The sequence below is a fragment of the Ixodes scapularis genome, unplaced genomic scaffold (assembly GCF_016920785.2).
Source record: "Ixodes scapularis isolate PalLabHiFi unplaced genomic scaffold, ASM1692078v2 PGA_scaffold12__126_contigs__length_90152505, whole genome shotgun sequence".
NCBI classification, from domain to species: Eukaryota; Metazoa; Arthropoda; class Arachnida; order Ixodida; family Ixodidae; genus Ixodes; species Ixodes scapularis.
Genome location: NW_024609838.1, coordinates 72,185,735 through 72,212,768, shown reverse-complemented (window position 1 = coordinate 72,212,768; position 27,034 = coordinate 72,185,735). Strand labels below are relative to the sequence as shown.

General features: G+C 45.6%; 1 protein-coding gene across 1 annotated transcript in view; it reads left to right on the top strand.

The window, feature by feature from the left end:
• Nucleotides 1-1,299: 1,299 nt before the first annotated feature.
• The window catches only part of LOC120842392, a 47,658-nt gene continuing 21,923 nt past the window's right edge, over nucleotides 1,300-27,034 (top strand). The window contains exon 1 of the mRNA XM_040213486.1: nucleotides 1,300-1,461. Within this exon, the coding sequence (XP_040069420.1) occupies nucleotides 1,300-1,461 (162 nt within the window). The remainder of the gene's footprint in view (nucleotides 1,462-27,034) is intronic.

Sequence of the window (27,034 nt, the reverse complement as noted above, 5' to 3'; positions counted from 1 at the left end):
ACAGGTGGCCGGCATTCTACAGCTCCCGATGCAGCCCCGGCGGCGATGTCGCCCGGACTGTCGCGCCTGTCACGGTCTCTTCATAAAATTGGTTCAGAGGGCTGACACTTTGCATGCCCTCCTTCTATATGGCTACAAACACCACCTGCGAATATCACACCGATTGAGGGAGTGGTTCAAAAGTAGACATGCCCAGGTAATGTCATCCCTTCATATTTCTTTATTCAGTGGACCAAAATCTTTTCAGCTTTGACGCTCAACATTACATAAAGCCACAGACATCTCACCCAATCAGCAGCGGCCATCCGGATCAAATCAGAGCCTTAATGACCACACACATTGGCACACTTAAATATTCATTCTTTCCACAAACCATAAAGGATTGGAACTCCCTTCCCTGTGATAGTGAAAATGGACTCTCTAAACCAATTTTAAAAATAATATGCTCACCTGCATAGCATTTTTTAGTGCATGCTAGACTTTATACTGTAACTATTTTTTGCTCACCAGGTGCCCCTGGTGAGCATATCTGGAAGCTCGCTTCGTGAAATCATAGACCTCAGCGGCCTCGCTCAGCTGCCTTAGAAGATGTGGAAAATCGCCACTTTGTTGGTTTGCTCCGTTCTACTGCATCTACCTGGAGCTTGGTGGCGTGGCCGTTTATTATGGTGACACGCGAAAGCACCAGCAGTAGCAGCAGCAGCAATAGCGGTAGCGATATACCGTAGGACGAGGAGCGCGAGTACCTGCCGACGAAGGGGCGCAAGGTGTTGCCTTAACGCCTGCGACCAATCTGCGACGTCAGACGACAGCGATGAAGCATCACCGAAGCCAGCAGCAGAGTCCTCGCCCAACGTTCTGCCGCGAAATGACGGGCACCGGCTACGTAACACACGCTGGAAAGAACACGCGCACCTGGCACAGCGTATTCCTTGCATGTGCCCGGGAAAGCGATTGTTTTGGGAGTCGTGCAAAGTTGAATTGCAGCCTAGAAAACGATGATAAATGTATATATATATATATATATATATATATATATATATATATATATACACACATCTGATTATCAGGTGCACTAGTGATTGACATGCTCTTTTGGGTATCACCAAGCGGCGGCGAGTAAGCTCTCACCTGAACTTATCAACCTTGACGTTGAGTAAACAACTAGTAGTAGTGGATGACATTCTAAAAAACTTCAAGAGGAAGAATCTCAAACACAAAACCCACAGGATCAAAGACTGCAGTTGAACTAGAACAAGTCTTCATTCTAAGTTTAACATTTGATCTAAAAGAGGGAAAATGGCCGCACCAACGAACTATGCTGATGCCAACATCATAGACTTAGCCAGCACAAACACCACTCCCATAAGAATTGAGGATATCTACGAAAACAAGTACGCCAGCAAGCGGAACGATGCCCTGGCAGCACATCAGATCGAGTGGACCATGTTCGCCATGCTGGTAAAGGGAAAAGACGTGAATGCTGCGGTGAAGTCGGCATCTAAGAGAAACCCACTTGTGCATGTACACGGTGGGTTCATTGTGAACGCCAAGGATCCCAGCCCGAGTGACCTCACGCGGAAGAGACTCTCTGCCTGCCTGCTGTACGACAACTGCAGCAACCTTGACGGAAAGATGCGCCTCTGTTTGCTAACAACTCTCGGTGCTAACAGGCCAAGAAACGCAGGGCTACTCATGCACCTGTCCCACGTAGGCGTGTTAGAACTTGACAATGCACCAGCTGCGTGTGGACTTGATCCTGCACATAGTACCGATACATTGTCCAAGTCCTCACGTGCGCGCTGTATGATCATGTATGTTTCTTGTTTCCTTTCTATTTTATGCATATGTTTCTGCAATATTGGGCTCAGGCTGGGCACTGAAGCCCTTGAGGCATGTAGCCCTCTATGCCTGGGTCAACCCTCCTGGAATATGAATAAGGTATTACTTTTATTATATGAAAAAATGTAGCTGCTGCAATGACCGCATCGCGGTTGTGGATACCCCAGAAGGCAGCTGAAGCTTGAGCAACACATTGGATTAGCAAATGAGAGAAAACGTGTGTAGCCGCACCACAGCCCACTCAGCATTAGTAATGTTGACATATGGACAAATTCATGTTTTCAACTTTGTCAAACAAGTACTGCTGCGATTCCCCCGATGTGGCAGCATGCCCACACCATTAGAAAGCATCTGCTGCAAGGAGCAGTATAAGAACAAAAAAAAAAAAAAAGACTGGGAGCCTTGCGTGCATCACCAAGCAGCATAGGCTCTTTGACCAGTACTGTCTCGACCGGGATGTCCTGGTCCTGGAGTACAAGAAGCCAAGAGTTTGCAAGCCTCTCAGAACTAGGAACATAAAGCAAATAAGTGCATACTTCCAGTAAAACTAAATTACTATACCTTTTACTATGAAATTCTGCACTTTGTAAATAAGGCAGGGATGCAAAGCGAGATGTGAATTGGATGAACCAGAAGAGGCAGTGCCTTGATGACAATTGAAGTTTCAGACACAGGTTTTTATCGGTGGTAAGCAAACCATTTATTACATGCATGCACGCTCGAATATGCACATTCTAATGAAACTACAGCTTGTGGCATCTTACTCCTCGCCATAGCCATCGAACTAAAGACAAAGAAGGCATTCTAGTTCCAAGTGGATACCTGGCAATGTAACTGAACGACTTTATTATTGCAGTAAGTACAGGTACACGGCATATTGCCAATTCAACTGGTGGGTTCACGGGAGGCTGGCAATAGAGAACCGGGTTACCCTGTCCAGCTGCATTGTGACCAGGGTGCGTGAAGAGTTCCCTCCCCCGAGCCCTGTAGACTACACTGGCTTTGTGCAGTCATAATGCTGATTAAGTTGACACATTATACACCCTCAAACTTCTTATATATCTATCTTTTCCCACAAAGCACTTGGGAGAAACAGTTGCTTCAACCTATTCTTGGTGCTGTACAAGTAACGAGGTCCAAAATATCTTAAAACCTAAAGGCGTGACAAATCCACACGCACCAGGGCCTTAGTAACAGCACCGATGTTGGCCGAGGCTCTGCATTGACTTCGCGCCAAATATGATTTGGCTTGAAATCAACAGGGAGCTAATGAACAATTGGGCTGCGCTGCTCGCTCTAGCAGTGTCAAGTCCCGGGGGAGACTAGGCAGGTCACGGAACTATCTAGGGGGTGTTGCCCAGGCCCGTGCGGATAACTCGCTCCAATAAGTCCCCCCCCCCCCCCCCCCAAAAGAAAAAGTTTACACGCTAAAAACAGCCCGCAAAAATCAAAACTTGATGGATAACGTTATAACTGCTTTGTTGTCGTGTTCGCGCAGACAGTGTCGACTTGTATTTGTGATATCAATGAGGTAAAAAGCCCCTTCTCCACTATTTGCAAATCCAAATGAGTTGCGAAATATAGGAATGTGGTTCGGGAGGCATTATACGTGGCGCTAGCTATTCAAGCCCCATATTTTACGGCATCAGGAACAAAGCAGCATAGTAAGAGTGCCCTTCAAACAATAATAGTAATAATTATTAAAAACTGCCGGATCCCCACTGGAAACCTTGAGGCACGGTGCAAGGCCTTTTAAGGCAAGACACTGGTTCTAAAATCGACTTTTTTGTTTATTAATGAATTATAATGAAAATCAGTGTGTATATGTGTTTCGGCTTCCTCTTTTCAAATATTCAATTAGTTCTGCAATATCTCAATTACATTTTGAGTTACGAAGAAAATAATGAAACCTAATTAGGTCATTTCTTACGACTCATGAAGGAACTTTCTAATACAAATTTTTTTGCATAAGTGATATGGATTTGTAGCTAAAGACCTGTCATGCAAGATGATGCTATTTATATTTTTGTAAAAATAGATCATTGTATAAAACTAGTCTAATTAGGTCAAGTACACTATTTACAAAGCCTAACGAGGTCACATTATCACTAATAATAAAATTTCGGGCCCATACTGTCATACAAAAATAGCATCACCCTGCAGTTCACTTCTTTCTGAATTCAACGGTATAAAGTTTATAGAAATCCTTGAAGAATAATCTAATGAAAACAACCGTAAGGCTAGGCATGTAGACGAAAAACGCGAAGCTGAGAAAATTGCAGTTGAAGTTTTGACACTCATTGCATAAAATTTAGTAAGGGATCCCATGCAATAATGTTCAGCAATATGAAGCATAGTTCTATCTGAACAAATTGAGATGAAAAATTCTGCAATCCGTTCACAAGAACCTTTAAAATATAATATAAAACTGAGAAATAATGTCTGCAATGTAAAATCAAGTTATAAAAGTATGAGTAGACTCTATAAGGGACAACGGGAGGAGGCACCAAGGGTTGCACGCTCCGAGAGCAGATTTTGTTTGGCCCTGAAAAGGGCCTTTGTTCGTGTAGCACTTGAAAGGGGAGCCCCTCACAGCCGTCCAGGACTGTAGTCCCCAGCTGTTCCAGTTTGGTGTTGCCTGGAGAACCTCTGCTTTGCATTGCTGCTGCTCTGGTGGGCAGCGTTGGCCTTACGCAAACGCAGATTGTCCTTCTCCATGCTTGGAGAGCTTTCATGTCCACTACAATGAACTGTGTCCCAGCGTCGCGCGTCTGGCCTCCTGTGGTGACGCCGAGAAGGTCGAATTTGCGCTGGGTCGCCGACTTTTCCGATAGCGCACGCTTGCATTCGTCCGATCGTGCGACTCGTTGCGCCTGCTCGGCCGTGGAGTAGTATGCGGTGTCGGCACGAACCGCGCTCGCAAAGCTCGACAAACTGCCGCTGCTGCATAGAGTCGCGATGTCTCCGGCTGATGTTTCCGGAAGATCCAAGGCATCCGGCGGTGCCGATCGCGGTGGCGCACTTGCAGCAGACAGCTTCGGCTTTTTGTTCCACGGTCGCTTCCTCTTCCTTCCGAACGCTTGCCGCGTGCTCGATTTCAACCGAGCGTCGTCCGGCATCTCGAGAACTCGAAGCGAAACAAAACAAAACACGCGCGACTTCGTAGGAAAACAAACCAACAATGTTTAACGCAAGCGCGCAAACGGGAACTAAAACGTGCGCTCGACCACGGAGGAAACAAAGCAGACAGGCCTAAGGAGACGGGCGGAGACGGGCCCAGGAGCAGACGACGCACCTCTCGCCAGCGCGGGAACGGAAAGGAGGAAAGGAGAAAAAGAGCGGAGGGGCGCGTTTAGGCCAATAGCAGGGGCGCTAGGCGCCGCGCGTGCTCTGACGTACGGGCACCTTGCTAGCCGGCCAATGAGCGATCGCAGTTGGGGCCTTCGAAACCCGCGGAATGCGGACGTTCCCCGATGTTGTCGCGATAACGAATGGCATGGGGACGTGGGGAAAATAAGCGGCTTTCCAACAAGACCAAGATGGCCGCGATCCGACGAGCGATCGCGAAACGCGCGGGGCGCGAAGTTCCACTTGTTTTCATTGAACTCGCTGTGCCAGGGCTCTGCGGGGACATGGTAAATATCATTTTTTTCATGCTTAGACATTGAATTCGACATTGAAACTTTGCAGGCAGGTACCTTAGACTACAATTAATCCAAATAGGGGAATTTTGAAAAACGCGAAATTTCGCGTTTTTTGAACATTTTAAGACCCGCGTCTCCCCTTAAGTAGTCGTCACGACAAAAAATCTAAAGAAACAAAATAAATAGCCTCATGGTTGGCAGCAGCGTCATGAGGCCTCGCCGAGTCTGGAGTATAACGGTCTTGCAATTCTATATCTTGTGCATTCGTTCTTAGGTGCGTTTTGTTTTTTTTTCAACCACGCCGAATTTTGAAGTTAAGTCTCTCTCCCTTCTCCATTCCAACGCATTGTTAGTTATTTAATTAACAAATCACCTTCAAATAAGGGTTGAAGACGTTGTGGCGGCCCCTAGGGCAAATAAACGAAGAAAACAAACAAGGAACATTGCAAGCAGCCCAGCCGCTCCTTCTCTCAGCAATGAACATGCCGTCGGAGCACCCAAGGCTCCCTTCTTTGCTTTTATTTTTATTCACTTTGTAACTTCATTTTGTTGTTGGGTTTGACTGTTCTCGTCTCTGTAACAATGCTGTTGCAACCGTTGTCGTCATACGATTGCCGTTGCTTTCATAATGCGATGGTCTGGTCCGACCGATTAACCAAGTTTGTTAGAATAGTGTAACAAGGTATAAAAGGGCGGATCAAATAAAAAATAAATGTAAAGAAGCGCACAGCTCTGCTCGCTCAGCCCCCTTGCCACTTTATTCTTCCAGTGGCAAGCATCACAGTGCCATGGCATTTAAGGAAGGACACTGGCTGGAGATTAAACTTGTGAACTACTCAAGTGATCGGAATGAAATTGGCAGGGGAGATTTAACATAAGATGCAGGTGTATTGTGCAAGCTTTCAGCTCTCTAGGACAATTTTACATACCTGTATGAGATGTGTCACTCTTTGCTAAGAAATCAATGGTATGCGAATGAACATATTAAGCACCATTTTAACTGTTTGAATAGGAAGTGGGGGATGTGGGAGGACTATTTAGTTTTTACAACTCAAATGTAAATATTTCAGGAAGAGTCATTATGTCAAAATATGAGATGCATATCTGCCCAATGTCATATTCATTCCCCTCTAAATCTCAGTTAAGAAACATCTTAATTGTGGTATCAGAATAGTTTTACCTTCAAACAAGATTCCTTTCTATAAAATTTGCAGCAAAAAGTGGAACTGAAAAAAATGCATTTAAACACTGAACTTTGTGGTGCTGCCTCACAATGTGTTAAAACTATTTTATTAATGTAACTATTTGGAGTATGCTAATCAAATTCAGTGTAAGGGTGCATAATTCGTTTCTAAACCGAAAAACACAAATCTGAAAAATCAACTTTGTAAACAGTATTATAAATTTATGCCCTGTGCCGTCTTCATGACGCCATAAAAGACCCTCTCGAAGCGATTCATTTGTTTCAGGGCATGGGCCTGCCCCTGGGTTTTTGTGAGTGTCCAGAATGCAAAGCTGCGATGACGCTGCAAGTTCGCTCTAGATCTGCGGATGGCTATTCGTGGAGGTGCTGAGTGTGGATAACTCAAGAGCTGCTCAAGAGGAAACCATTCGAGGTTCAGTGCAGGGCAAGGTCTCGGTATGGAACAGTTCCTTTTTCGAGGGATCACGCTTGGTGCTTCCCCAACTCATAAAAATCATCTACTTCTGGAGCCAGGTCCCACCCTGCGCCATCATTCGGCGGGAGTCGCAAGTAAGACAATAACTGATTGGACCAGCCTTTGTCTGGCTGTTCTGGTAAATGCCGTCTTTAAGCATTCAGAGACGATTGGCGGCAAAGACGTGACTGTAGAACTAGACGAGAGAATGTTCGGGCGGCGAAAGTACCATTGCGGGTATTTAAGGCCTGGCCAGGAGTTTTCGGTGGTGTAAAGTGTGGCAGCGAATGCTGCTTTCACTTGTACCCGTAGAGACACGTGATGCTAAAACACAGCAAGGGCTAATAGTCGGGTGGATCTTTCCTGGAACAATAATCACTGACTGTTGGGCTGGCTATCGCAAGCTTGCAGGTGACGCTCGCTTCACTCACCCCACCATCAACCACAAGCTGCACTTTGTCGACCCAAACACTGGTGCGGACAGCGGTATGGTGGAGGACACCTGGGCCCACGTCACTCTATTCCCTCAAGACAACGCGAAAGCCATCACTTAACTGGTCACCTCGCAAAGTTCATGTTTTGAAGGAGAGAGAAAGCGCGTGGAAACACTGATAGATTTCAGTCATTAGTCGCCACGGCCGCGAAAATCTACAGCCCCGACACGGACAGAAACCTTCCCTATAGGCTGGCTACCTGCAATGCAGTTTGGCGCTACACGTTGCGCCATCTAGCGGCTGCAAAATAATGAAACTGGGTAGGCCAGGACTACGCGGGTCGCGGGGCTGCGGGCTGGCGCATCCAGAACCACGTGTGGACGTTGCATTTCGGATCGGCGTGAGCTTTTTTTGGAACAGTTTTTTTTTTGTAAAAGTGAGTCCCAACTTCAAGTCTCTATAACCTCACCGGGCTCCTGCGACATCTCGCCTACTCCTAGAGTTCCCCCAAAAAATAAACGTTGCTACTGCTGCATGGAAGACGGCCACAGTCGAGAAGGCAACTCAAGCGTCGAACTTCACCGCTTCCCCAGCTTCCCTTCGAGATCTTGGGAAGCGACATGGCGACAGAAGTGGATTACTGCAGTGCGACGCAACAAGTAAGTGAATTTTACAGAAACTGTTGGGGGGGAAGTGAACGAAAATATATGTGTAGGCTTGGAAAGAGGTTCGACAAACTCGTTTTTCAGACTACTCGGCAAAATAACATATTTATAGAAGTTGTATTACGAGTCGCTTTACAGCCACATTAGGGAAATACGATAGGAACAATCGGGCCGATCGTTGCTTTGCTGTTACGTCGAGAATCGGGCGATCAGGCCTTCAAGCGAAAGGCCCGTCGGCCCGTTCCGGCACTCCTAATGCCGTTCGGCATGCGTGGTTGCAACTAAACCGTCTAAACCTGCGAGTTTTCAAAAAGTGGATTTTCGTAGTACAAAGTTTTGTTTGTTTCAGCAACCAAATTTAATGCTGAGTCTGGTAACAACGGTGACGGCGTGCAGAAAACAGAATGCTAAAGTTTTTCTTCAGAAAAATCTCGTGCGAAGCGTAAATATCCTTCTTACACGTACACTTCGTTGCCTGGCGCCATTTTACACCAGGCTCTGTAATGTGCGTACGGTTCTGCAGCATGCAGAGTTTGATTCTAATTACCCAAATTTTATTCTAGTGTGTGTGGGCGTCGGGAGGAGAGGACGGCCGACCGAGGCGCGAGCGGGGGCCAGCCGGCGAGGAAAGAGGAAGAGCGTGCTGCCCGAGGCTGGGGCCGGGCAGGAACGATAGAGCCGTTCTGGCTGGTGTGGCCCATGGCGATTCCCGAGAGCATTCCACCAGCGAAGTTCGGATCAGGACCGGCGGAAGCGGCAAACCCTGGCCATACTGGCCTCCATGACGATCTCGGAGTGGTTCCGCAGCGAGAGACTGGGTGTGATAGACCGGACCAGCTAGCCTACGCAGCACTGGCGTGGGAAGGGCGATCCGCACGCCTGGACACGGGCTCCGACTGTGAGCTCTGAACGACGGGCGACAACTAGGGTCGGCGGGTCCGAACTGCCGGCTCTCGAAGCCGAGCAACCGGGATGTACAATAAACCCATTCGCTGCCTTCTCGTTGTGTTGTGTCACTTCATGGGAGACGAGCGAAGCAGACCGATCGGGCGGCCACAAGTAGTGAAGTCAACTCAAACTGGTGTCCAAATGACGACTATAGAATATTCTCTCAACTCTTGAACTTATCAAGGCTCCCGATGGTCTTAAAAAACCGCATAAAAGAACCAGGGACATGGCACGCAGGTGCACACGGGGACTGCTGAAATTGGGGTCGCCGCCGCTCGCAACGGCCCGACGGGCAAACTGGCCGCCCCAATAACAGAGACGCCTCCGCTTGTGGCGCTGAATGCAGTACTATAGTGGCGCCGCCTGGCCATTGCCGGCTGCCTATAGTGCGGACGACGAGGATTCTGATGGCACTCGTAACCGAGTGATCCGTTGCACTGAGCCCGTCGCCCACTTGCGTGCATAAAGACGACTCATGCACCAGCTGCTTGCCAAATGCTCGTCAAGTCAGTTATAGGTTCTGGTAGCGATCCAAACGGCCCTTTTAGGGCCCCCATATTAGCAAACGGAGCTGCGCTCTCATTGAGGCACCCAGTCTCAGTAAGAAGTTCACAGGAAAGACCCAGCAAAGGTATGTGGTTCCCAACTAGGATATTGTGCGTTGTGATTCAAATAAAAATTTCTTGCTTATTTTGAACCTTTGACACCAACAAAATGAGTCCGTTGCAGTTGTCCCGCTGTGGTCTTGCTTCCTCAATCGCCACCAATGTGTCTCAGCTTCATCGTCTTTGCCAGCAGCGCACTGGCGAACACCGCCCATCTGACACACCGCGTTCAGGTTTGGCTAGCAGACGGTGTTCAAAACATGAAGTCAGCTGTTGCTGGCTTCACGCGGTGGTACCGTGCATGCTTCCATTCATTTGGCGTTCGTTGCCATGGTGATGCCAATGAGAGCAGACGGCCTTTATGTTGCGGAAGAACGCTGCGGCGCAGCATTACCAGGTGTGTTCTCAGGCCCTTTCCGCATGCTTTTCAATGGGCGGAACACAAACAAAAAGAGTTTGGAATAAGGACTTAATGCAGAAGGCTGATTTCCTCAAGTGCCTTATAATTTGACGAGCCTTACACAAAAAGCACGTATTTTTTTTATCACCTCTCCATTTTTTTTTTAAATCTGTAACATGGGTCTAAAGTGTAAAACTGCTAAAAATATTTCAGTAGCTGCGTTCACCTCTATGCGGCGTCATTTTTTCTCAATGCCGCTGTGGCGCTCGCTCACGTTTTCATGTGAACAGCGATGGCACCACGCCAGGCTTCAACCAGACCTGTTTTACAGGCTGGCCCAGACTTTTCAGTAACCTCAAGCTCCTCTGGTAGTCCTCGTTTGCGAAGGGCTCCTGCACAGACAGTCACCATTGGTGGGCTTCCATGTTGGCTGGGAAGTACGAGCAGCGCGAATCCACAGCTTGCGCAATGTTGGCTCACACAGAAACTTGTGCACAGGCCTGCCGCTGTACCTTGCCCTGTTCGAGCTGTCTTGTGCAGCATAACCTACTGAAGGAACCAGACCAGAATAAGGAATACTTGGCACAGTTCCATTTGGACTGCAGCAGGACAAGCCAGGCTGCCAAGAAGCGAGGACTCCGATGTCAGTTGCGCTAGGGCTCCTCCGTGGTGGCGCCACTCGCATTGGTGGCTTCCCGCTGACACATTATCCGATCGCGGCTCTTCAGTCAAATAAATATAATAATCCAATCACCATCCCGTGGTACTGTCTTGATTTTTAAGAATAGCAACGTCAGAGGGAGCTTGTCCGGGACTTATTTTAAAAAAAGGAGGCGAAAGGTAGCAAAAGTGACTGTTCCTCCTTGCGTTAACACGCCCCCCTAAGAAGGGAGGAACGGAAGCTAAGACGGAAGGAACAACGCACGTTCCTCCTTGTCCAGTTGGTGCAGGGGCAGAATATCGCGCTAGTGATCGAGTGGTCAAGGGTTCCATCCCTGAAAAGTGTGAAGCTTTTATTTTTTTTTTTTTTTTCTTGCTTTGCTAGGTTTTCTTTTTTTGTTTTTTCTTTTTTTATTTACCATGACAAAATTAAACAAAACCCACATCTATGGAAGGAAAATTAAAGTCCTTATTATCCACCGATGCAAGCTTCATCAGCACGCTGTTTGATAAACAGGATTTGGTTGGATCTAAGCCGTTGACGCAGGGGCTAAGGCGACGAGGTTGGTCCTTCAGTCGTTTCTTTTCCCATAGGGTTTTCAACATTCATAAAGAAAAAAAGTGAAAGCCATTTACAACTCCCTGTAACGCCGAATTGGAGCGCAGCTCTTGAGGAGGAGGAGTGAAGGGTACTGAGGGGAGGGTAGACCCCTCCTCCTCCTTCTCCTCCTCCCCTCATTCTTTAATATGCTCCGGGGGGGGGGGGGGGGGGGGGGGGTCACCTGACCTCAAGGGGAGGGGGTCATGTGACCTTGTGGGGTCACGAGACCTTGGGGGCCACGTGACCTGGGGGGCCACGTGACCTCGGGGGGTCACGTGATCTCGGGAGGTCACGAGACCTTGAGGGGTCACGAGACCTTGGGGGTCATGTGACCTTGGGAGGGATCACGTGACCGGTCACGTGACCTGGGGTTGACCTTGGGAGGGGTCACGTGACCTCGGGGGTCACGTGACCTTGGGGTGACCTTGGTTACGCCGACGGCGACGCTGCTCAAGCCGGAAACGGGCGCCCAAGAGCTGCGCTCTAAAACTTCAAATATCGGTTCAGCACCCTTTCAAGAACATGCAGGGACACCTGTCTACGAGGAACTCGGACAAAATTGGTGTAGCCCCACCCCGAGGGACTCTGGCATAGGTTTGAACCCTAGGAGGGGGGGGGGGGGGGGGGCAAGGGACACACCCACAAAGTTCAAACCTAGGCCAAGCTTAGCTCAGCCACCATAATGCTATTTTGCCCGGAAATGGATATGCCAGGCACAGATATGCCCGGGTGGTTGGCTAGGGGCTCTGGGTGATGTGAAGCATTTACCAAGCACCTAGGTATTGCCAGTGAGAAATCACCAAAAACGGTTAGACTGTCACCATTCAGCAATCCAGGACATAACAGAACACCCTCTCAACAAGGGCAGCTGTCTTTGACCAGACTGCTCTGTTGTGGCTAAAGATTGCAAGGTGAGGTTAACCTGAAATGTCACTAACTCCCTCGTGCTCATTCACAACTTTCCTTTTATTATGGGCCCTACAACAGAAAGGAGTAAAAAGGTGTAGCACCTGAGACTCCACTGGCATGTTGCTTTAAGTTGGTGGGGAAAACCTCAAGATGCATAAAAAATAAGATTGTTAGAACACAAAAAAATTAAGATAAACACACGGAACTTGGAAACTGCGAAATGTCGGAAAATGCAATAGCACTGTAATTTAGTCAAAACACAGGTTTTACACAAACAGAAAAACAACATCAAGAGGGTCATAAAAGAAACAATAAGGACCAAAACCATGGGAAATTGTAGTTATCAGGCTTCAATGCAACTTGGCAGTAAGTTTAAAAACTTCCTTAAAATTTCACTATTGTTGTCTTAAGGAGTCATGGGTAGAGTCTTTCCTCGCATTGGGTACAAGATATCCCAAAAAAACCACAGATATCCGTGGGATGTCCGTGGCAGGTACGAATATCATGTGCCTGAACGGACATCCATAGAATGTACACCGGACATCCCAGTCTGTATATCCAAATCAGATTTTCAACGGATGACCGCTGAACTTCCATTTATAGACGTACGCAGGACATCCATTTTGTACATCCAAATCGACGATGTACCAGATGTCCTAGGGATGTCCACACCGGACTTTTAACGGATATCCGCAAAAATTCCATCCGGGGACAACCACAGGACATCTGTTTCTGTACATCCAAACCAAAGATGTACTGGATGTTTGAGGGATATCTACATCAGAGTTTCAGCAGATATCCGCAGAACTTCCATTCCTGTGTGTGCACAAGACATCCATTTTTGTACATCCAAATCAGAGATTTACTGGATGTCCTAGAGATGTCCCTATCAGAGTTCGAACAGATATGCGAAACACATACATAAATGTTGATTACCTATGGTCCCCATTGCTTGGGGACAAAGTTTGAGAAACCACTTTGATCTAGAGATGTCTGAACTATGGTTCTGCATATCAGATATATTTTACAAGACGTTTTAGAATTATAAATTTACAGGCATTTAGGGAATATTAATTTGTTTAAAAACTGAGTTCAAAATATAATTCATACGAAGTACTGGTCCAGTTACTCGTTTTTATAATTTCATTCATTCATGCATTTATTATTCCTTGAGGGCCCGTTAGGGCATTATACAAGGGGGGTCAATAACACTAATAATCATAGTTTAAAATAAATAAACACTCACAGAGAGGAAGTCAGCAATACAGATAAATCAAAAAACAACAAAATACAAGTAGTTATCAACATTACACAATATTATTAATATTTTAACGGTGTGCACTGTGAACAGTAAAAATGAAGAAAAAAATTAGCAGATAGACATGTTTGTAAGTTCCAGGTAATTGATCAGTTCTTCAGCAAATCTATCAGAGTTAGTCTCGGTTACAACACTATCGGGTAATTTATTCCAGTCCTTGATTGTCATGGGCAGATAGGAATTATAAAATGATACAGCTGAACTAAAAATCGGGAGAACTTTGCGGGAGTTATCATGGCGGAGAGATATGCTGTGGGGTGGAAGGAAGAGGGATGCTCTAATAGAGGCATTGTTATAGTATAATTTATGAAACAGGGCTAGTCGAGAAAGAATGCGCCTAAATGAGAGTGTGTGAAGGTTAGCTTTGCTCCTTAGGCCTGTTACGCTAGTAAAACGAGAGTAGTCTGAGAAAATGAACCTTAAAGCTCGGTTTTGAATTGCCTCTAATTTCATAACTAGGTAATGCTGCCATGGGGACCATACAGAAGACGCATACTCTAGACGAGATCTAACAAATGCTATGTATGATAATTGTTTAATTTCAGGTGAGGCCAGTTTGAGGTTGTGCCGAAGATATCCTAATGATAATATTCATTAGATAAAATAAGCCTTAGATAAAATAAAATTAATGTGAGTTGCCCAAGATAGATCACAGGTTAAATGAACGCCGAGGTATTTATAAGATGTACAGGGGTCAATTATTGTGTCGTTGAGTTGATATGAAAAGAGTGATGGGGACTGTGATCTGGTGAAAGACACTAGTTTCGTTTTATTTACATTAACTGTCATTTGCCATGTTTGACACCCTTCTTCTATTATTAGTAAGTCAGCCTGTAAGAGTAGGTGATCGTTATTATTACTTATCGGTCTGTATAGGGCACAATCGTCAGCAAAGAGGCGAATTTCAGGTGTTAGATTAGCAGGAAGGTCGTTAACGTATATTAAAAACAGCAAGGGGCCAAGAACACTACCTTGGGGTACGCCGGATGTTGCACGAGAAAGAGGTGAACAGGACTCGTTTACAACAGTATATTGTATACGATCGGATACGAAATTTTTGATCCAAGTGATTACTGAATTATGAATACGCAGTTGGGTTAGTTTTTGTAGCAGACGTTGGTGAGGAACTTTATTGAATGCTTTAGAAAAGTCTATGAAAATGACATCGGTCTAATCTCTTGTCAAGGTTAATGTGAAGCTCATGAATGAAATGTATTAGCTGGGTATCACACGAATATGTCTTACGAAAACCATGCTGATTTTTAAAAAGCAGATCGTAATTTTCCAGATATTTCATGATAGAAGAGAAAATGACGTGCTCTAGTAGTTTACATGAGATACTGGTGAGAGATATTGGGCGATAATTCGATACAACATTACGATCCCCACTTTTAAAAATAGGGATGACTCTACCAATTTTCCAATCAGACGGAAGCTTGCCACATCAAGTGACTGTTGAAAAATAAGGGTTAAAAATTGGGATGAGATATGTTTTGTGTTTTTCAGCAATTTAGAATTTATTTGGTCATCACTGGAGCTGGCAGAATTTTTGAAATTTTCTATCGCTTTCACTATACCCAAATATGTTATTTCGATTGAAGGCATAGCAGAATGAGAAAGGTGATTTAGGAGAGGAATATTGTCATTGTTTTCTAGTGTAAATACTGAGCTGAAGTAGGTATTTATTACTGAGGTGCTTTCGCTATCAGACGCGGGAGTTCCATTCATAGTAGTCAGGTGGATGGATTTATGCTCTTTAGGATGAATGATCTCCCAGAACTTATTAGGCTTATTCTTCAAAATGTTAAAAAGGTCGAAGTTAAAAAATTTGTTCTATGCATTTTTCACTTCTCTTTTATATTCCTTAGCAGATGCATTGTAATTATCCCATGCAAAGCATTGTCCTTTTCTTTAGCTTGCTTGAAATGTCGTTTCTTTCAAGCACTTCATTTGGAGATTTTCTTGTTCTACCAAGGCTTTGCATTGTTTGTTTTAATTCTGATGGTTGGAACGTACATGTCAGCCAGAGTTGTTACCATGTTTTTAAAGAGATTCCAAATTTCCTCAACGTTTCTTTGATAAAAGTTGATGTGAAAAGTATCATAAAACTGTTGAAGATTTCTATTAATTGCATCACAGTCAGCTTTATTGTAGTCTTTAATAAATTTATAATGGCATGATCTGATGACGACGTCAAACTGCAGGTTTAAGTGTATAACATTGTGGTCACTAATAGCGGGAAGATGAGTGATGTTATTCACATGTGAGGTGTCAGTAGTAAGGCACAGGTCAAGAATGTTGCTAGAGTGATGGCTAACTCTTGTTGGTTTAATTATCATTTGGGAGAGGTTAAACGTAAGAGCTAGGTCGATGAACTCATTATCAAACTGATGACCTGATGAAAGGGAGTTCCAATCAATATTCGGAAAGTTGAAGTCGCCAAAGAGGATGACCGACACATTTAGTTTAAGGGTATTAAAGATGGACGAGAGGGAGTCATGAAGTTCGCTAATGAAACTAGCGTGATGATCGGGTGCCCTGTAACATACACCAATCAAGATATCGGAACACTGAGAGTGAAGTTGAAGCCATACCATCTTGAGGTTACCTGGAACATTAACTTGTGACGCACTAATATGATTGCGGATAGCGATTAGGACACCGCCACCCCTCTTTGTTAGTCTGTCGCATATGTATAAGGTATAATTCATATTGGGGGGGAACACTTCCGAGTCAGCAATTTCGGGTTTCAGCCACGTTTCTGTCAGAATGACGAGGTCGGCAGTGCATGATTCAATTAGTGATAATAGGTCATCGCGGTTTGTTAAAACACTTCTTATATTTGTAAAAACGACCGAACATGACTTGGTGTTTCTGCATACTCGGGAAGACTGAGGTGGGCGGCGGCGTGTACACATCTCCTATGGCTTTTTTTCTTCATATATACCGTTTTTTGCAGAGTCAAAGCAAAATGTTTTGTTATCAATGACTAATCTGTTCGAGCGCAATTGTGTATTGCTTTCCTTGTTGTTTCGCAAACTCAATCACTTTTCGCCGAGCTTTGCATACTGCTGGTAAAAAATCCTCGCTGACGGCAAAACTGGTATTTTTTAATTTGTAACACGCACTCAAGATACCATCTTTATGCTTGGTAGAAAAAAGCTTGACAATGATAGGGCATGTTTTATTATCGTTAAAGCGACCTAGCCTGTGCGCTCTTTCTACGAAACTAGATTGTAGCGAAAGACCCAGGTTGCGAGAGCACATGTCAAGAATTAGTTTTTCTGATTGGGACCACGTTTCATTTTGTTTGTCAGCGTGACCGTAGAACACAAGATTGGAACGTCGCATTCTATTCTCCGCGTCCTCACACCGTGATTCCAAAGTATGAATTTGTTCTGTCATGCTTTTTAAAGATATTTTTGTGCTTTCTGCATCTTTGCGTATCTCGTCCAAACTAGACACGCATGCTTCCACATTCGCTACTCTTTTAGTCAGGGCAGTCACGGCTGATTCAGTACGAGACTGATCTTCTCTCAGTTTTTTTAGTTCGCTTAAAACTTCATTTTGCCCTTCTTTAAGGTTTCGTACAATGGCCAGGACAGATTCTAATTGGGCTTCCTGAGCCTTAGTCATTCCAGGGTTAGTCTCTACATCACCGGATAATAAGAGAAGTAATTGGTTACAACAGCCACCGGCGTAAGTAATGCTATCAATGATGAACAGATACCAATGGGTCGGGTACGACACCGCTATTAACAAGAGGTCATGAGGTCATCGTTTTTGTAACAATCAAGGTGAATTGCACCAACCTGAACGAGAGCGAGCGGTAAGCCTTCCATTCCTAGAGCGGTGACATGCCCGAAGTGCCGGTCCGGAGCTTGTTGTTTAAGTAGTCGCGGGCTTGTTGTAGTAGAGCAGTGTTGCCAGCCAAGGTCTGCGCCGAGTTCCGTGATTGGCGGGAAAGGCGTTCCGATGGTTTCAAGTTGAAAAAATGGCAGGGCTGTTCTGTTGTCCATCACCCAGCCAAGCCGTTAAGGGTCGTTAGTCAGTCCGGTAGCTGTAGCTGGTGCGGGCCGGCAGGAGAACCAGACAGGCAGCCATGCTTGGATGAGCACGTGAACGAGAGCGAACGGTAAGCCTTCCATTCCTAGAGCGGTGACGTGCCCGTGATTTGCAATACCGAAGCAGTTCCAACAAAAATAAATCAAAAGCCAAGGCATTAGAGGACTTTCATGGGTAAACAAACCACTCTCTGCATGCCTACAAGGAAACATTCACCATCAGCAGGTATATTTTCATACTGAAATTCATAGTTTACAAAAAATATTGTCGTCAAGCCTGGAACAAATTCTTCAAAAGTATGTGAAAGTCAGTTTATTCAAGGTATGTTCACTCATTGTTGGAACTAGTCAAAACCTTTGAATGAGCAGTTTCTATTGGAGCGCAAAAGTTGTTAAGGGTCGTTAGTCAGTCCGGTAGCTGTAGCTGGTGCGGGCAGGCAGGAGAACTAGACAGGCAGCCATGCTTGGATGAGCACGTGAACGAGAGCGAGCGGTAAGCCTTCCATTCCTAGAGCGGTGACGTGCCCGTGATTTGCAATACCGAAGCAGTTCCAACAAAAATAAATCAAAAGCCAAGGCATTAGAGGACTTTCATGGGTAAACAAACCACTCTCTGCATGCCTACAAGGAAACATTCACCACCAGCAGGTATATTTTCATACTGAAATTCAGTGTACAAAAAATATTGTCCTCAAGCCTGGAACAAATTCTTCAAAAGTATGTGAAAGTCAGTTTATTCAAGGTATGTTCACTCATTGTTGGAACTAGTCAAAACCTTTGAATGAGCAGTTTCTATTGGAGTGCAAAAGTTGTTTTAAAGTCGCTGAACAATTGATTATTCGGATGTCTTCACGGTACTGTCATTCATTCAAATGACATTCAGTTTGTTGCTTGATAGCATGTCCTACGAAATAGAGAAGCTGGATTGCGCTCCCGCACATGCGGGAGCGCAATTTTTATTTGTGACAAAGATGAAGGGCGGAAATCATGTACTTTGCTTTATAAACCCAATGCAAATCATTTGAATGAAAAATGTTACTGCCACACGTTTTAGGTAAGCCAGCCCAATTTTGTTTTATTCTCTTCATAATAATGTTTTCTATCTTATTTGTCAACCATACCTATACCATGCTTAGGAATGAAAAAAAGAAACTGTGTAATCAGTGACTGTGATTATACAGCTCCAGAAGCTGCATCAGTTGTGCAATAGCTCGTTCAGCATTCAACTCCCTAAAATCATTTCTTGTCCATGGCACTTTCACTGAGTGCTATTGCTGAAGACAGAGACATAAAAAACTCCATATTAGAGATTTTTAAAAATATCCATTTAGATTGTTTAGTAAAAAAGGCATTTTGGGGGGAAGGCACTTATGACAAAATGCTGTATCAGGGGGAGGGAGGAGAGGAGGTCTCAGCAAAATAAAAGATTTCGGGGGGGTGGGGGGGCGGTGCACCCCCCCCCCCCCACCCCCAAAATTAGGTTTGAAATCAGGTGCGCAATTAGGTGCGAGATCAGGCGAGTATTATGAATCTTTCGTCACACTTTTTATGAGCGGATTGAGTACAAAGAGATCAAATAAGGACTTAACGCAGATGGCTGACTTTCTCTAGCAACTAATGTTTTGACGATTCCTGCACGAAAAGTATGTGTTTAGCTCGCAATTAGGACGACGTTTCTGTAATGCAAGATAGGACTAAACAGACGATGTGCCAGAACTTCAGCAAATGAATGATTACTTGCACAGATAATCTTCCATTGCTTTATGAGCAAACTGATATAATAACTATTTTCTCACTGATGCTTGACTCAATTACTTAAAATTAAACATTAGTTGACGTGCACTATTCGACAAACGGCTTCAATAACATTTCACCAGTGTCTTTGTGAAGAATCATTCTACTTTCAACAGTCTAAAGGACCGGAACACTGTAACCAAGCCCTGACAAAGAGCTGGTCCAGAAAGCAGGGCAGACTGTAGTAAGGTAGAAAACTGGGCTAGTTTGTTTGTTTCTTTATTTATACCAGAAGTTTGGGAGGCTGCAGCAAAAAGGCGGCCAAAGTCGCCTGACAAGGCTCCAGTCCCCCTTTACAGCACTACAGCAGCAGAGCAACAACAGACATACTTAGAGATGCAACGGAAGGTGCACTTGTAACATTGGCTTAGAGGACGATTTATTAAAATAGCTGGCAATCCAGCAAAAGGTTGTATTTTCTGTTACTCCTTCCTTCATTGTTCAGCTGATATCATCTGCAGTATTTTCTTTTACTTCTGGTAAGAGAAACAAATATGCTGTAGGTTCTTACAGCATTCGAAACTTGAAATGATATCTGCACTGCACGAGAAACAAAAATCTCATCAACAGTGCTCCGCAGCAGGTTCGAAACGTTGACGTTGTGGTGGTTCCAATTTTTAATACTGTCAATTCAGTGGCGGTAGTGCACTACAACAAAAGCACAATTCGTCCAAGAGTCAGTTTCAATTCGCAACATGGGCGTAAATTCGCATCCTCCTTTCTTCCACAAAGCAGCCCCTAAGTGGGAGGGGAGACCCATTAGCTTCGCGCAATGCAACTCAATCAAATAAAAACGCAAAAAAAAAAAAGACGTAGAAGAGGCCATTGTGTTGGTGGGGCTGTTTTTGTGTTTGTTTGGAGGGGAGGGTACGCCACTTGTGGGGAGGGTACGCCACCTGTGGCAAGTGCCAAACCATCTGTTGCGAGTGCCGCGCCAACACGGTACTTCAGTTTGCCCTCCTGCCGCACCACCGTGCCGTCTTGTTAGCGTCATCGCGACGGAAGGAGGAAACTGGAAGGTGTACTCCCCTGGCTTCCAAGGCTTGCATCTCCGCAGTAAATGAAAAAAATAAAAAAAAAACGCGTAGACCAGGGGTCTCAAACTCATTTGAGTGCAGGGGCCAGATAGCCCATCCCTCAAAAGGTCGAGGGCCAACCTATGTGGAAGAAGTTTAAAAATCATGCTCTCTTTTTCTTTTTTTTTTTGTAAACTCCCAGTCTAGTTTACCAATTCACTTGGGAATTATTCAAGCCCTAGATTTCTTTAAAAAAGGAGAAAATCTCTTCATATGACAGTGTTTTGTTTCTAGGGAATTCTTGATAGCAGCAGTCTAAAAAAATACTTGTAGTCGAATGGCGATCTTTTCTGAAAGCAAAAATCTCAAGCTCCTAGCTTTATCTTTGACCATTCCTCTGCTGAGCGAGAGTTTGTGCAGCCGAAGTGTGTCCTTGAGCGAAGTGATCGCGCTTGCAGCCCAAAAGCGAAATTGTGGTACAGGTGACCAACGGCACAAAACTTGGGGAAGCAACATATAAAGGAAGACACAAGGCAAATGAAAACAGAATGGTAACTGTGTGGATATGTTATAAGAGCAGAGCTATGTTTCAAGCGGAAATAAATCTGCAACATGATATCATTATAGCGCATGCCATTTCTTGCGCTCAAGGCATGGGAACGAGGGCTCGCAGCCCGTTGCCCGCAGGCCGCGTTCCAGCGACTCACGGGCTGCGTGTTGGAGACCGCTGGCGTAGACCTTAAATATTAAGAAGTTACTAACAAAGTAAATTAAACAATGTTTTATACTCGGTTGTAAAATAAATTGTTATAAATAAAAGGCTAATATCTGGAAATATCAGGAAAAAGCTTCATATCTATTTACTGCACGACTATTCTAGCCAATGGCGCCTTTTTCGGACCGCGGGTACCGTTGCTGTCTCTGCTGTTATCCTGCTACCGCGCTCGCTTTCTCTTTTTGAGAGTGTTATTGTCACTTTTAAAATTTAAAGATCAAAAGCGAGCGGACACGAATGAGCCACTCTCAAGTCTGTGCAAGCAAGCAAGTGCAAGCCTCGATTTAGGATCGGTGATTGACAGCTTCTGGTTCACCACTATTCTTCATTTCATCGAGCACGGCTACACGGGAATCGGAAGGTAAGTGACCTTTTGGTAGTTAGGCGTTGGGCTGTTCTCAGGGACAGTAGACAATTGTGTTTTTGACGCCTGAGAACGAGAGGGCGGTGGAGCTGCCGCGTTGTCCAGCCCGGGCACGGTACCAGAGGGCTGCTTGGCGTAATGAAGATCTCTCGGGGGCAAGCCAAGGGATTTGCTCTCCAAAGATCGATAATCATTTTTTTTTTGTTTTTTGTTTTTGCATTTTTCGTTTATTTATGAAGGGCTGTGATCGAAGCTACTAATGTTAGTTTTACTTCGCGTGCAAGCGAAGCCGAAGCTACTATATTCTATTTCACCTTTCGGTGTACTGCAGGAAAGGCTACAAGCGCGAGCTCCCTGCTCTGGAGCAGACCTCGGCGGCACCAGCTCTCGTGCATTAAGGGCAGCTGCCAACGTCAAGAGCTCGTGCTTCTAGCCTTTGCTGCTGTAATACATGAGGTGAAAAGCTGTATAGCACACGCATGTTCCCCTGAACTTTGCCTGCATTGCACGCAAGCGCGTGCTTGGCAGGGGCACTGAAAGCCTCGCATTTAAAATGATATAGATCATTGTGGGTCAATGTGTGCTTGCATGGGACATAATTTGGTGCTCAGCTCGATTCTGCAAAAGCAAAATGCAAAAGAGCGCCATATCATATTTGCATTCTCAATGGATTTCAAGCAGGCCCATAGTGTGCAGTGTTTAGCACAGTAAAATTAAAGATTCGCAATTAACGAGATACGGTAATTTCTCGTTAGAACAAAATCGCTTTTTACGAATTATCGCATTTTTCGAAGTTTGACGCGGTCCCGATCGCAAAGCATGCATTTTGAACCGGAATATTCGAAGTGTATCGACGGCCGGACATTCTCATTACAAAGGACGATCCTTACGAATTATTGCATTTCTCGAAGTTTGATGCAGTCCCGATCCCAATGCGTGCATTTTCGACCGGATTATTCGATGTGTATTGACGACCAGACATGCTTTATACAAAGGACAATCCGCCGAAAGTACAGTATGTAAGCCAGCGCAGCCTTTCCAAGAAGTGTGCAAAAAACCATTACCGTAAAATCCCGAGATAGCCCACCTAACATCAAGAGCAAATCGGGTGAAAATATTGAGTGGGCTAACTTTCGGTGTACAATCAAGAAAAGTTAAAAAAATTCTTCCAAGCCTGTAAGAAGACTGTACTTCCCAGTCAGGAACGTTTGCTTATATCCCGCCATAGCTAACTAGCCGCATTTATGTCAAAGCTATCATTGATATTCCAACACTACTATTACTAGGGGTGGGCTATCTTTCAGTGTTTGAGAAAATATAGCAAATCAAGCCAAAAATATGGGTGGGCTATCTTTCGGGGGTGGGGCATCTCTCGAGATTTTACGGTAGCTCTTTCGCCGCTATAAATGCACGAGGAGAGCGGAGCAAGTGCTTTGCGTGTGTAGTGTCGGTCGTGCCCACCTCTTTGGAGCCCCGACGCTCCTGCCCGCCTGCTGCTTGATTCTGACTTGTCGAGTCAAGGGAGCAAAGAAGGCGGGAGATCGCCACTTCGGGAGCTCTGTGCACACAGAGGAATGCGGCAATACGGCAGCGTGTTGAGCGCCAGTTCCGACACTTCACACGGTGCCCGTGGTGCCAGCGGCCCGGCTCTCGTCCGAATCAAGCCGGGGAAGGGCATCCCCTGCCGGCGCCCACCTGTTAGGAAACACCGTCCCCAGTTATCTATAAAAACAAAAGAAAGAAAAACCGTTCCTCCTTTCCCTCCTATTGAACAGGTCGGGACGCAATCTCTCCTCTGTAGCTTTGGCTGTACTGTAGTTGAGTTGGTCGTCGCGACGCAAGCGATGCGCGTGTTTGCCAGCTGTAGTCGACGCTGCATTTATGGATTGCGTGTGCTTCGAGGCAGTGTCTTTGATATTGTGTTCTGTGTTGCAAAGGCAGCACAGCCCGTCTGCCGCATGTACAGTAGCTGCGTGCAACCTGCTTCACGGCTGATAAAGCCGCCAAAGCCCGCGCGGAAGTGTTTGACCCCAGAACAGAAAGTCAAGCTGATTGGAGAATTGGGGAAAGGTGGTCGATTGAAGAAGTAGGATATTGCGAAAGAATTCAACATCCCGGCATCGACGCTGTAAACAGCTTTTCCCGTGCGCGCGTGCTTGATGTGCCAGCGGATGACACTGAGATTTGCAACGACCTTTACAGAACCGTGCACGAGATCGTCGGTGCAACTCCCGAAGACGACTTCGACTCGTTCGCGCTTGTGGGTGCGGAAATCACGGTTGTCACTCCCGTCACAGATGCCGAGATCGTGGAGCTGGTGTGTGGCCAGGGCGAAGACGAAGAGCCGTAGGGTGAGGAACCCTGAGAGGTACCCACCAACTGGAGAAACGCAAAACATGCTTCGTCTTTTTCGCATCAAGGCGGAGTGCGGCGGCGGCGATGACAGCCTCATACGGTGCTTGAGGCAGTTGGAGGAGGCTTTTTCAATACCTGGCACAAACGTCCGGCAAACTGATATTCGTCTTTTTTCATTTCTCTCCAGGCAAAAATTTCTAACTGGGACCAGTTGGCACCTCAACTGGTTTGACTGGGACTAACTGGTACCAAATGGGAATCAGCTGGAACCAATTGGGACCAGCTGAGGGGTCAACTGGTTTGAACCATTCCCAATTGGGAGTCAACTGGTTTGACTCCCAGTTGGGAAAGGCATAAACTGGGACCAATTAAGGAACTAACTGGTTGGAGCGATTCCCACTCGGACTTTAAATGGTTTTTCCCCTCCTAGTTCACATAGGCACTGGGCACACCGGCCGTGTCGCAGCCGGCGCCGTTTCCTGGGAGGCAATGGCAACGAACAGCAGCGCGGACAGTGTCCCCGTTGTGATTACGACGGGATTTCAAGCGGTCACAAATCCTCAAAGTTTCTTTAGTGGCGCTAATATAACGAAGGGGAAGCTCCTCCACGAATCTGGCCACATTTACGACGTGAAGAAGGTCCGTTTCGACGGACAAGCAGATGTCACGGCGTGCTGTATGCCGCAGACAAGACTCAGGGCACCCGCAAAGCACGTCGAGCTTTGCGTAAGTACATAAGAGTCAGTTTTTTTAGTTGGCGTTGATGGATTGCTGTAACGAAGTACATTTATTCCATTCTGAATTAGCTTGACAACAACCGGGCGATTGTTTTCGCACAATGGAACTGCCGTGCTAGCGTCGCAGGGAGGTGTAAACATACCGCGGAAGTTGTCGTGTACTTGGAGGAGGACGCCGCAGCATCAAAAACGAGCTGCGCAAGGAGCTGGGGCATACCGTCATCAAAAAAACTGTATTCCAAGTTCTCCCGGGTGACTCCGAACTCGCAGAAAGGTGCGTGCTTATGCATGTGTACAAATTACTCTTTTGAATGTGTTTTAATTAGCACTTAGCTCTTTTGCCATGCGATAGTCGAAAACAAATAAGCGTTGCAACTTTGCTTCTCCACCATCTGTGCAGGAACATCAGTGTCTGTCTGTGCTGTGGATGTGAGCCATGTAAAACAGTCCTTTTGCGATTTGAACTGCACCCTCAACGATATGTTGTGAGCGGAAGAGATGGTTTTGTGCTCAGGATGAGGAATTTGTAGAGCAGCCACCCTCTCCAGAGGCCCTGGTGCTCTTTGATTGGCCAATGGAGAGATTCTGCTGCCGGAACTTATTCATTGAGTTTAAATGTGGAGGGCCCATTCAAAAAGAAGAGACATTTTCGGAAAGGTAAGGTGGCGTGTATTGTGATAGTATTCATTCCCTAATTTCAATAAAAATGTATCTTGCAGCCTGCAAAGTCATGAGAGGGCTGTCTAAGATAGCAGCGTATGCAAGTCTTCTGAAGAGATTGAAAGTATCTGCAGGAATACTCAGTTGTCAAAGGACACCTGGCGAAAGGAGATTGCCTCGCATTACGGCAACAAAGGTGCGCACCACAAAGTACAATATCAATATCTTTTTGTACAGATGTAGTACAAGTTATTCATAATTCCACGTTCAGAGTGCTTGGGCACTCTGAACGTGGAATTAGTCATTTTGCGGGCAGGGGTTCAGTTGGAAGTCATATCAGTTCTCGTTTAGATAAAGCGAAGCCTTTCCAGACTACGGATGGAAAGGAAGTGGGTTTTTGTGTTTGTTTTGTTTTGGTTGTTTTGTTCAAGGTCCTAAACTTTCAGTTGGGATTGAGGTCACCGTTTACGGTTGAGGTGTAGACCAGTGTGGGTAGGATTGTATAGATAACAAAGGATGACCTTGTGACGTCGGTGGTCAGTGATTAGGTTGTGGGTATATAAGACTTTGAGGAAATGAACGCAGTAGCCGAGTTTGAGACTTTCTATCCCCCTGTCTCTTCTTCGAAACCATTTCCTTGCTTTTTACCCCAGTCTCGGGTTTTCTACATAGTGTTTGAGCTTAATTAAAACAACAAAAGCCGATCCTCGGTTGTGGGCTCATACTCCCTCCTTGGGACATCTGGAAGCAAGCTCAACAGGAGAGCAAATAATGAGAAAGATGTGGCACTAAGGCTTTCCAGCCTCGCCTCATCATACTTCACAGTAAGTTGCTTAAACATTTGACGCTTCAGTCTGTCAACCCTGATAGGTATGCAACAGCAAGCAAATTTGTCTGCTCGTTGCGCACCTTGTCCAACTATTTACCCTCGAATCTTGTCGGAATGCAAGCGTGTGCTGTTACTCCTCCACCTCAACCAGTGACAGTGCAATTCCTTGCGGGCCCCAACAGCATGTGTTCTCCACATACTTTAGGTTGTCTGTTGATTGGCATGCACCTATGTTTAATTCTGCATAGTTTTCCCGTGACATCATTCTGGTCAGCATGCGTCCCATTAATACAGTGGAAGGTATGCTGTCATGCACTTTTACGAGCGTTTCAGAAAGGTCGCCAAATGTGCAAGGGACGCCATTTCTGGAGCATTCCGGTATCATTGCAAACCACAGAACATGTTTCCGTTGCTGTCGCAACTGGCCGTATCACTGCTTACGTTACCACTGTCCAACACTGTAGTAGAACGCATATTCAGCCCCCCCCCCCCCCCCCAGGTCACCCTCACAAAGACGAACTTGCGAAACAGGATGTTGATGGAAACGCTGGAAAACATTTTGTATGTTAAATTCGGACTGTGGGGCAAAGACCAGTGTTGCAAGTGGTGTGAATACTTCTATTTGATGCATAAAAATGTATATGTGTCTTTTGTGTTTAAAATATATGTTTCAAATGGTCAGTGTATTTTGTGGCTATTTTTGGGCTATTTTTCGGCTATATCTTGTAAAAATTTGGCGGGTAAGAGTACAAACAT